Source organism: Halichoerus grypus, chromosome 13, assembly GCF_964656455.1.
Source record: "Halichoerus grypus chromosome 13, mHalGry1.hap1.1, whole genome shotgun sequence".
NCBI lineage: Eukaryota > Metazoa > Chordata > Mammalia > Carnivora > Phocidae > Halichoerus > Halichoerus grypus.
In genome coordinates, this window is record NC_135724.1 from 49,301,610 (window position 1) to 49,313,989 (window position 12,380).

The 12,380-nt window shown below is 37.5% G+C and overlaps 1 protein-coding gene across 4 annotated transcripts in view; it reads right to left on the reverse strand.

Moving 5' to 3' along the window:
* THOC1 (THO complex subunit 1) overlaps positions 1-11,181 on the reverse strand; it is a 53,986-nt gene extending 42,805 nt beyond the window's left edge. For 3 of the 4 annotated variants that reach the window (XR_013443370.1, XM_078060550.1, XM_036082042.2), the window contains exons 1-7: positions 11,065-11,181; positions 8,847-8,920; positions 8,693-8,753; positions 7,407-7,473; positions 3,887-4,005; positions 3,398-3,446; positions 2,907-3,002 (exon numbers count right to left, since the gene is read on the reverse strand). Coding sequence is in view for 3 of the 4 variants with exons in the window: in XM_078060550.1 (XP_077916676.1) it covers positions 2,907-3,002; positions 3,398-3,446; positions 3,887-4,005; positions 7,407-7,473; positions 8,693-8,753; positions 8,847-8,920; positions 11,065-11,118 (520 nt within the window). In the remaining variant the exon portion in view is untranslated. Of the gene's footprint in view, positions 1-2,906; positions 3,003-3,397; positions 3,447-3,886; positions 4,006-4,379; positions 4,465-7,406; positions 7,474-8,692; positions 8,754-8,846; positions 8,921-11,064 lie in introns of those variants that run through there. The other variant, XM_078060551.1, reaches the window with a different exon arrangement.
* Positions 11,182-12,380: the final 1,199 nt, after the last annotated feature.

Consider the following 12,380-nt stretch of genomic DNA (forward strand, 5'->3'; position numbering starts at 1 on the left):
AAATGCTAAGAAGAGATTTGAAATCAGATGGTGATAATGGTGACTGCGGTAGCAGGTTTAGATTAGATGCTGAAAGAGAGGCTCCCTAAGGAAGTAAAATTGAGACTAACAGCAAAAGTCAGTAGTATGACAAAAAAAGAACAAAAAGGTTTACAGAGGGAAGAGTTAGTGCCAACACCCTAAGGTTCCACTGACCCTGGTATTTTGAAGGCATCAAGGTAAGATGCCAATTCAATGGGGAAAGAATAGTTTTTTCAACAAATGATGCTGGGACGATTGGGTATTAACACACAAAAGAATGAAACTGGACTCCCACCTCACACCATACACAAAAATTAACTCAAAATGGACCACAGAGCTAAATCTCTTATAAGAAAACACAAGAATAAATTTTTGTGACCTTAGATTAGGCAATGATATATACAGGGTATAAACCATGTTCATAGTGCTGTTCTAGGCAATGAAGTAAAAAATGTTTTGTTTTTTGTTTTTTTTTTTTAAAACAGTAAAGAGCTGACAAGAAAGTAAGGGATACGTGGCAAACATGCAGAAGGCAAGTAAGATAAGCAATGCATCATCAATACTTAAAGCCACTTCTGTCTTGAGTACATCTGCCAAACAGAAGAATCAGTTGTAAAATTGAGCTAGCCTTTTCGTAGCTTCCTGAGGCTAGAATTATAAAGTAAATCTGGGCCCCCAAAAGGTGGGGAATCTAATAAATCCCACCCCAACCATCTTCAAGGCTGAGAACCTATAGGCTATAACCCTCAGATTAAAATAAACCAAATTATAGTTCAGCGCCAAGTCTTCTCAATGTTCGAAGGAATAACAGGCCTTAAACTGGGCTAAATTAAGGTAACCCCGGACTGGTGATAGCCACCTTCTATAGGTGCCTGGCAGGAGCAATGAAAACTCTATCTGGAGAAAAGTATCTATCCTAGGCCTCAAAACTAATCCCTCAATATTTTCTCAAATATAACACCCAAAACTAGCCAGATACACAAACAGATAAGACATCCTGAGGAACAGTAGAAACAAACCCACAAAGACTTAAGGCACTGGAATGATCAGATCCATAACAATGCTTATCCTGGTTAAAAAACTAAAGCACAAATTTGAAAACATGAGCAGGAAATAAGAAACTAGAAAGTGACATAGCACACTTAAAAAAGACCTTCAACAAGTGAAAAATAAAATATAATAATAACAATAAAAACTAAAATTAAAAACTCATTTAGCAGCTGATCATTCATAGCTTAAGAAAGATAGTGAACTGGAAAACTGTTCTGAAGAAATTATTCAGAATGCGACAGCTAGAGATAAATAGATGAAAACACAGAAAGAATAAGAGACAGAGGACACAGGGACAAGGTATCATAATGTTTACCAGAGTTCCAGAAAGAAAAGAAAGAGGTATACACAATATTTGACGAAATAATGGCTAAAATTTTTACAAACTGGATGAAAGACACTAATCCACAGATTTAAGATTCCCACAAATCTCAAACATGATAAAGAAATCCACAGTAAGATACATCATAGTACAACTGGAAAAAAAAAACAACCAAAAACCCAAAACAAAGAAAAAAATCTTAAGAGCAAAGAGAGAAAAAAAAATCTAGATTATCCTCAAAGAGGTTAGACTGATATTTGTGTTGTCTAGAGAACAATGGAAGACAGAAGGCAGACTAATGATTATCTCACATATGATGAAATCCTCTATCTAGTGCCAACCTAGAATCTTTTACCTATTGAAATCATTCTTCAAGAATAAAGATTTTCAGACAAAACATAGACCTGCACTAAAGAAAAGTCTAAAGGGGAAATTTTTCACAACTAGGTCAGAAATATAAGCAGTAAATAACTTAGAAATCTAAATTAATCTTGATCACATTAAGTAGGAAAGAAAAAACCCCACAGATCTAGTATGACGAAAAAGAAAACACACAGAAACCACAGCCATCATATACTATGGGTCTCACTACATGCAGGCACTGTTGTAAGCTATTCATGTATTTTAATTCATTTAATCCTCACAACAACATATGAAGTAGGTGGTATGTATATTAGCCTGATATTAAGGAAAGAAGACTGAAGGAAAGAGGTATTAAAATCTGGCATGTGTGAACAGAATGTGGAGAGCTCTGGAGAACTGGTTATATTCCATTTCTGAAGTTCGACAGTGGTTACACAAGGATTTAATTCGGAATTATAGTCTACATTTATTTTATGCACTTTTCTATATGAATGTTATATTTCACAATAAAAAATGGTAAAAGAAATGAAAAGAAATAAATGTGCCTAAATAGTAGTGACTGTGAGGGAGAAAATGGAAGCAGAAAAATTGGCCTACATTATAAAATGAAATATAGGCATGATAGTTCATATCTACATATGTGTGATTCAACTACACATTTTTATTATTAATAAGCTTGGAACTTAAAGAACCAACTGTCAAATTACTATGTTGTACATCTGAAACTAATATATGTCAACTATACTTCCAAAAAAAAAATCAATGACTTTAAGGGTTACCTGTATTATACATTAGCAACAGTATAACTATTAACCAATAAAAGAAAATAAAGCGACAATTTTCTATACTTTCAACTTTATAGAACTCAATAATAATGATGATGATAATTCTTGATAACACTTCTAGAACATTTACTATATGTCCAGCACATTAAGTGCTTTACATATACTAACACATTTAATCCTTATAACCCTATGAGGTAGATAATATTACCTCCAGTTTACAGAATGGGAAAACTGAGACACAGAGAAGTTAAATAACTTGCCCAAGGCCATAGAGCCATTTTTCTTATCATCAGAGCAACTTCTAATCCATTAAAAACTGAAAAATATTTTCCTTCAAAGCATTTATTTAATGTATAAAAACTTACCTGATTTCTCAGATAAAGGGAAAAGCCTGGCCAAAAAGAGTTGAATTCGTCCACAGAAGACTGTATTCTGGGATTTTGATAATCTTCTCAAGAGATCTAACAATATATGGAAATGAAGGTTATAGGAAATCATTCTACGTTTATTACAACTATACCCAAATTTGTTAATCAGTCTGTCAAGAGTATTTCCCTAAAGCAGTTCTCAAAATTGGAGTAGAAACTATTATTCAAAAAAAGCATCAAAAAAATTAGGAATAAAACGAATTTAGCATGGGCAAGAAAAACTTCACTGAATTTTTTTTTGGTTTTATGTTTATACCCAGAACAGGAAGTTTAATTTAAAGTGAATGATCAGTTTTAATAAATGAGTCTGTTATTTAAAAATGAAGATACTAATCTATTTTTAAAATTTTATCACTTGTGTTTAACTCAACCACCTGTTTTACTAGCCACATTTGTTTTAAAAAATCATTTACAATTGAATTACTTACCATTGCACATACGTAGTAAATAATTTTTCCCAGCAGAATAGAATGTGTTCTGAAATTAAGACAGAAATTATCACTACTGTTCAGAAGTTGTTGCATTCTTCAATAAGTCACAGCAAGTAAGACATTAAAGAACACTGACTTGCACTGAGTCTACTATGCCACTTTTCACTATTTCCCCCACAAATAGCATTTTCAATTAAGTATATGTTCACATATATAACAAAACATGATACTAAGTAACTGTTTTAAACATGTGAAAGTGTGCATTTTCAAATTAATTGTTACTACTCAAATTTTGCACTTCAACTTTTTCTACACCATGACTCTTACTTGGCCCCCTCAAGATAGCAGTACAATTCCCTCAGAAGGACAAACTTTTTGGCAGTCAGCAGTACTAAAATATAAGCAAAAAAAAAAAAAAAATCTATCTTCTGAACTCTGGATCGACAGAAACATAATGTTAGCAGAAAAAGAAACTAAGGCACTTACTGATTTCCAAGTAGCAACATTTTTTTCCACAAAAGTGAATATTGTGTCACATTGATCCAAAGGAAGACAATCCAAAACATCTCCCAATAATACAAAAGGTGTAGATGCGGTACAAATACCTTCAAGTGGAGCACAAGCCAATTTAAAAGTTTAAAAAAAAAACTGTACAGTAAAATAGCCCATGCAAAATAATTCTGAAGAATATCTTAACAGTATACTTAGTCACTCCTAACAAATTTTTAAGAGACAAGAAATGGAAGCAACCTAAAAGTCCCCAAATGGGACATACTTAAGTAATTTTTGGTATGTGCACTCAATAATAATGATGATGATAATTCTTGATAACACTTCTAGAGCATTTACTATATGTCAGGCACACTAAGTGCTTTACGTATACTAACACATTTAATCCTTATAACCCTATGAGGTAGATAATATTACCTCCAGTTTATAGAATGGGAAAACTGAGACACAGAGAAGTTAAATAACTTGCCCAAGGCCATAGAGCCAGTAAGTGGTAGAGCTGGGATACGAACCCAGGCAGTCTGGCTCCACAGTCTGTTTTCTTCACCACTAAGCTATTCAAAAGAATATAATGCAGCCAATTAAAAACGATGGTTATGACGACTATAATAACTTGGAAAATGCTTATGATATAATGTTAGGTGAAAAAGGCAGGATTCAAAACTGTACGTTATTACGGTTACAACAATAAAAGTTTTTAAAAAGACTAGAGAAACAAAAAACATATACCAAAATGAATGGTAGTTTTTTAAAGTAGAGGAATTAATGAGTAGTATTTTCCCTTTTGCTCATTTCCAAATGTTCCATAATGTTGCTAAATATCTTTGTGATTTACCTTCAAAAAAGATAAAAAAGTTTTATACTGATTTCAACTATTAAACATTTAAAATAAAAGCATCGTTTCAGGGGACAGAATGGTATAGTAAAAAGTCATTTATTTCAAAATTCAATGTTACTTAACTAAAGCAATAAATTAAAACATTTTTTAAAGAAAAGGTCATTTGGACTAGCTAAACATACGTTCATCTCCCTGCTCTTCCTTCTATTTTAAGGTAACAGTAACACTTGGTTAAGTGTTTAAGAAAAGTAGCCTTTTAAGCCTTGCACGCAAAGAAAATATCTAGGGAGCACTGTAAGCCCCAAACACTGCAGTTAATATAGTATGTTCAAAAAAAGAAAGTAATATATTCAGCTCTACTCTGCACTGGTATGATCACATCTGGAATGTGATATGAGGGAAATTGCCAAGAACCAGTGGGTGGCATAAGGAAGCAGATTTTAACTCAATACAAGGGAAACCTGACAAGACGATCTAATAGAAATCAAAACAGTAAGCCCCATCCAATCGGCATAGATGCTGGATGACCACCTGCCAGGAACATTACAGAGGCGGGGCAGGATAACCAGAGATGAGACCGGGTTAGACAACTGCTGAAGTCCCTCACCACTTAAGGTTCTGAGATACTATATGCCCTGTACACCTAAAGGATTTGCGAGGCATACTCCCTGCCTGTAGTTGCAACATAGTTTGATATAAGTTAACTCACAATTATAGAAATTAAGAATTACCTAGATTCCACTCCCAAAGATTCTGATTCAGTAAAACTAAGCTAAGGTTTTGCAATCTCATTTAAAAACAGAGATTCACTGGTAATTCTGATGAACTGGACTATAGTGTGATCTCCCAGCATTTTTCACAACCTGTGCCCCAGCCTCTGAATGCCGTCTTTGCTTCACCTTAACCTTGTCCACAGATACTCTCTCTTCAGTTCCCAAGCACCTTGCTATGTTGATACTTCTATGGTTTTGTATACAATGCTTTTTTCTACCTACATAGTCTTTCTCCTCTCTATCATGTGGCAAATTCCTGCTCCATCTTTCAAAGCACACAGTAAATATCAGTGCATCTAAAAAACTCCTGATGCCTTTGAACAGGTCACCCCATCTATACTTCTGAAGCACAGTATAAATAAATTATAGCATTTATCATAGCTTGTTTATTTTTATATAGACTACGAGCTTTCTAAGGGCAGGCATTTTTGTACTTTTTAACCCGTAAAGTGTCTGACACTAAACAGAAGCTCAATAAATATGTGCTGAGTTGAATTTAACAAAACGTATTTATGGATAATTTGAAAACATGTCACATAAAGAATACAATAATAATCTCTCTCCAGAAGGACAGGACTTTTCCCCATCCAATTAAAAAAGCATCTAAGCTTTTATCATAAGTCCTTATCTTTCTCAAATAAAGTAAAAGTTCTAAAAATAGACTTTGTACAACTTCAAGAGTTAAAAATATTACCAGTCTACAAGAGTAATACATCAAGGTAATCAATGAACTAAGCAGACTGCTGTTTGACAGAAATTGGGCAAGGAACACTCTGCTGCAGAACTCATTCAAGTATGCTGAATGAATGAACATCTTGTATAAAAGTTTAACATGTGAAGTTAGAATTTATGAATTATGCTTAAGTTCACAGAATAGCTTGCTGCTAAACTAGCAGACCACTTTTACCTTGAATGTTCTAGTTTTTGTAGGAATAGGTATCAAAATAAATATGTAAGTAATGCTTTGCAGATTAAAAGGCACTTTTCACATAAATTACCTGAATTAATGAGTATTTCAACTAAATTTGTTAAAGAGTACTGATGAACTAGTTTTTCACTGTTTCTTTATGCAAATATTTAATGAGCTCCTACTATGTGTTAGGCACTGTGTACTTCCTATATGCCTTTTTTAGTCTTGAAACTAGCCCCCACTGCCACTGCCCCCATTTTAACAGTCCCCTACCTGTTTTCCTGCCAGCAGTCTCTCCCAATCCAACTCCTCCTTCATAGCTCCCTGTTAGCATGGTATACAAAGCCCTTTACAAATGACCCTAAGCTACCTCTCCTGCTTCCTTCCTCACCATTGTCATCATCCTCTCACCCCTCTGCTCCATGCAACTCTTTAGCCAGGCTGAACTTGCCTTTACATAGCTATGTATTCCTTTCTCTTTCTGCCTGACAAATCCATCATCCCTCACATCCCAGCTCCTGTTACAGCTTCCCTTCTAAGACCTTCCTGATTCCTTCAGAGTTTAGAGAGTCACTTCAACTACACTTCATTCCCACTTCACAGTAATTATACCTCAGTAAAAAATGTACACATCTGTTTTCTCCATTAGCCACTAGGCTCCTTATGGGCAGGGATATGTTTTCTTTACCACCGAATCTTTTAGTCCTACCTCAGTACCAGGCACATAGTAGATGCTCAATAAATATTTACTGAATGAATGAAACAACAGGAGAACAAACAAAGTGCCAAAATGTGTGCTGCATACTAGAGACGAGAAGTGTGAGCTAATTTCATTGGGACGACTTCTTGGCAAAGGTGGTAGGCAGAATTTGAAAAATGAACAAAATCAAATAGATGGAGAGGTACAGAGAGAATAACTTTTAAATAAAGCATGTCACGTCCATGATTACTTTAGAAAAACAACACTGTACTTACCTTCAGTTACTCCCCCAATAGCAAGAGAAATAATAGCTAAAACGTTTTCACATGATGAGTGATTTATCTACCAACAGAGGAGAAAACAATTTAATTTAGGGGCCAGAGTCCAGACTAGTTTGCTAACAATAAAAACATATCCTCTGACATTAAAGTATCAGAAATCTAAGATAAACATATTTCTTATAGAAAATAAAATTACTTTTTAAGATGAAAATACAAAAAATGAACAATATTAATAGAATCATTAATTGTTAAAATAGATCAAGTAAATAAGGGGGTGATTCACTTAAAATCCAATGGTCTTAGGAAGATGGTTACATTAGCATGATTATGGCTACAAGCTAATCAAGTACAGAAGCACTGAGGCCATAACTCAATCAATGGCACAGGGCAAAGGGAGGGCCAGGGGAATTAATTGTACTGGTGCATCAAAGTGTCTGAGGGTTTTAATAGAGGAGGTAGTGCTTAGATTCCATAACATTATAGAAACTAGCATTTTTTGAGTGTTCATTATGTGTTGTTTTATACAACCTTGAAAGAATGTTATATTCCCTCTTACAAAGGAAATTGAGGCTCAGAAAAGCAAAGTAACTTGCCCAATGCCTCACAACATGTAACTGACTAGGTCTGAAGAAGAGGAAAAAAATGAGTTTTGATAGAGAATTATTCAAAAGAAAGGACATTGTATTATGGCCATTAAAAAAGGATCTAGCTTCTTGGGACACAACCTTCACTTGACCAAGAATAAACTGCTGAAAGTTTTTCCTTCCTTTGGGTGCCCCACTAATGGTAAATAAATTCAGAGTTTTCACGTTTAGGTTAAATTTTTCTACTGAAGTTGGATAGGCTTTGGTTATTTTTGTATACTAACTGATGAGGTTGCCACAGGAAAATGAGGGCATGGAATCCAGTTCCCATGCTGAACATTCTTGTGCTAGACCTTTCATGCTACCAAAGGTGGGTCACTGTTTATAGAGCAATGTGAGAGGGCCCACCTTCAAATTCCAGTTCTGGCTCAGGAAAATCTCATACCAACTTTTCTAATATTCACTTGGAGAGAGCTCATTCGTTAAACCAAACCCTTAAATTGCACTTGGGCTGTCAAAATCCTTAACTATTACGTAACTCCTACACTATGATCAAGTCAGCTTTCACAAAGTAGCAAGCTCACTATAGAAAAAATAATCTTGTTTAAATATCCATTCTGAGAATAAAAGCAATTTAAAAAATAACATTGATTAATTTAGCAGCAAAATTTTAACAATAAAGAAAAACATACTTACAATTTCTTCTTCTAGAACACCTCTGAAAGCTTGGTCAAGGGTACATTTTTTTTCATTTTCACTATTAAAAACAAAAGACACCTGCATTTTTTAAACAGCTCAAGGTAAGTATAAAGATCTCGGCAAGTGTATTTCATGGATATCAATGCCTTACCTGCCAGGTAATTGGCTGAAGGTACTCAACAATGGCTTGATATTTTTGTTGTTCAGGGCCTCTCTGGTAGACTTCTAGAAAAATAAAAATAGCATGTATGTGGAAAGACATCACTCATCAACATTATGTCCAACTGGAAATGCTTATACTTGGAAAAAATTACCTATCAGTCATTACATCAGTAATTCTTATTCAAACGCCATGAAATGATACAGACCCTAATCGCTTTAAACTTGACAAGAGCTTGCCAACTAGACTTTCTCATTCCAGGCTTTCCCTCCTACCATTTCTTTAAATATCACATTCATGAGAGTATTCTGCCTTTTTTTTTTTTTTTAAATCTCCAAATGGCTCCTTATTTACAGGCTTTGGTTTTAAAATTTCATAGCCCCCTCTCAAGGTCCTTAATGTTATCTCCCTCAGTCTATCCAACCTTATTTCCCACAACCGCCTAACATAGTCTCCACTAAGGTCTAGCTATTTTTCTCATTATTTTCTATCAAGCTCACTCTAGTGTATTTAGTCACCGTTCTTCCCACCGGCTCATGCAAATTCTATCCATTCTTCAAGACCCATCTCAAGCCCCACCTTCTCTAGTTTGCTCAGCCCAGTCCCTGACACATAGTCAATACTGAATACTTGTTAATTGTCTTAGTCATAATTCAAAGCCAAAACAATAAAAAGGGATTTTGGCTCAGTAGGTAGAGCATGTGATGCTTGATGTTGGGATTGTAAGTTTAAGCCCCCTTTGGATGTAGAGATTATTTAAAAATAAAACCTTAAAAAAATATGAAAGACAAAAATACTGCAAAGTCATTCATTCTGTGGAAATTCACATACACTTGGAAAGTTATCTCATTACCCCCAGGAGTTTGATTTACACTGGAAATGTCCACTCCTGACTCTGCCAAGAGTAGACAGTAGACTCTTGGGCATATCTCCTTATCTCTTTGTGCTTCAATTTCCTCTTAAATAAGGGGGCTGTTGTAGATGCTTATTACTAACAGCAACAGTGGCATCACCTGGGAACTTGTTAGAAATGCAGACTTTCAGGCTCCATTCCAGACCCACTGAACCAGAATCTCCAAATGATTCCACTGCACACTGAACCTTAAGAAGCACTGCACTAGATGATCTCAAATTAAATGATCCCATCCGGGACTAATATGATATTGGATATTTCTAACAAGTACTCTTAGCAGAATTTCAGAGCACCAGGGATTACAGAAAGAAAACGACTCTAAAGACATAAACAACATAAAACTTGATTAACAAACAAACCCTCATTGTATGGGATAAAAAAATAACGTGCACACAAGAAAACTTTTTATTCTGGCGTTACTAGAACTAGATAAGCACAGTTAAATATCTGAGCAGTTGAATCATGACTTGAAATACTGGAGCAAATGCTAAAAACAAATAGAGGCAAACAACTTAAAACTGGGTTCTTCATGCTCTGATGGGCAACATAAAAAGAATACTGGGTCTGAAGTCAGAAACACCAGCGAAGTACATCATCTTACTTCGGGGGGGGGGTGTGGTCTCAAGTTCTATCTCATCTACCAGTGTTAACAAAACTTTGCCTACTTCACTGTGCTATTCTAAGAGTTAAGTAAGGTAACATGAAAACGCTCTGTAAGGCGTTTCCCAAATGCTCAAACTACTCTTCCTCATTGTGTATGAATAAAATGACATCCGACAACAATTCCCAGGCTGATCTCTGTTTGCCTTTTCCTACTTAGGATCTCCTTGTTAATCTCTTAGGAGTGAGACACCGAGGGTTAAAGGGTGGTGAATAAGCGGCCGGAACTATCACCTGGCAGCTAAGGAGGCGGAGCGGGCGCCAGTTCTCTGGGCTAAAACCACTCGCGCCCTCACCCTTAAGGAGACACCTGTCTGGCAAACGAGCACTGCAGAAGAGCTTGACCGTACCGGAGGCTGTCTGCGGATGAGTCCTCCACGCGGGCCACAAAAGCGCCCAGAACGCCGGGTTCAGAGACCTGCGGCTAGAAGGACGGCGGCGGACAGCACAGGACCCACGGAAGAGGCAAGTAATGCGTCTTTCCCACCTCCCAGCCCCCGACGGGGCCGGGGACCGACATCGCGGCGTACACACCTCAGTTCCCGCTTTACCACAGGGCAAAATTCGAGTATTTTCAGGGAGAGGAGGAAAAAGATCGAGCCGGGTTAGGGTCCCACCCTCCCACCGTCCACTCACTGTAAACCGCGTCCGCGCTTCGGGCAAACTGAAGAGCGGCGGCGTCGGAGACATCTTCTCGGCGGCGCGTGCCCGCCACCGCGCTGCGGCGCCCGCCGATGACGTCAAGCGGGAGCAACGAGATTGCCGTCTCCGTGCGCGGCTAGAGCGGCCTGTGAGCCAAGAGGTGGGCCCGCTGGCGCTGGGAGCTACTGTGGTGAGAGTTCAGCCCGGCGTTGGAAGGCTGAGTCAGCCACACCATGCTCAGTCCGGATTCGTGGAGAACCCTAGGGGTGATAGCTTATGGGCGTTCTCGCCCTGTAAGCTCGGTGCTGCCTGGCGGGGAATAGGCGTGATTTTCCTGCTTTGGGGAAGCCGGGTGAATGACGGCTAGTAAGGCTCACTGAGTCGCGCGGGAAGGTAACCTGCCTGGGAATCCAGGGCAGGTGGGTTACCTGTAAGTGCCCCACGCTGGGGAAGTGTTGGCAGTGCCCGTGACTGCAGTCATTCTCCCCGAGGGAGTGGTCTTAGCTACCGCCTTGCTGAGTAGTTCATGGACTCTGTAGTTCACTGGGCTCTGTAGCTTAGGAGCAGTTCCCTCTTCTGTGAAATAGAAATAATGCCGGTTTCACAGGACAGTCGAAAAGCGCGAATGAAATAATGAAAGCAAATGTAGCTTCTCTGGGAATATGAGTATCATTATCAATGTCTTAGTATCCATTAACTTTGCTGCACATAGAAGCCTCTGCTGAAAGAAAGACCGAAGAGGAATGCAGTACTCGGCGCTCGTTTGAAAATGGGTGGCACTGCGTCCAGGGTAGAGGCACCCGTTGCAAAATCCTCTTCTCCTTAGCAACTTCCTCCCTTGTCTCCTGACTGGAGAGGCTTGACCAACGAAAAGCCAAGAGGCAGTAACTTTCTCAGTTGAATTATGCTGCGGGGAAAGCAGCACTGACCATGTGTACCTTCTCCCTTCGTTGACATCTAACGAGAATACAGGAAGTTTAACCAAAAGATAACTTTGCCTAGTCTTGCCGTTAAGTGGGAATTGTGAACAATGGTGGCTACTTGAAGCATTACAGTCTTCTTTAGAATTAACAGAATCATTCAAGTTTGTATGACTTAAACTCCAAATTGGCTGAAAAACCTGGTATTAATTGATTTAACAGGTAGCTGATGTAATAGGATTATTATTATATTACAGATGATTATTAACTATCTGGAGCACAACTAAGACCTGAGAGGTAAATAAATTTCTCTTTTTTACAAGAATCCAAACATAAGAAGAGCTGGAGTTTCTTGACTCATTCACTAAATCCCAGTGACTTAGGATTTTG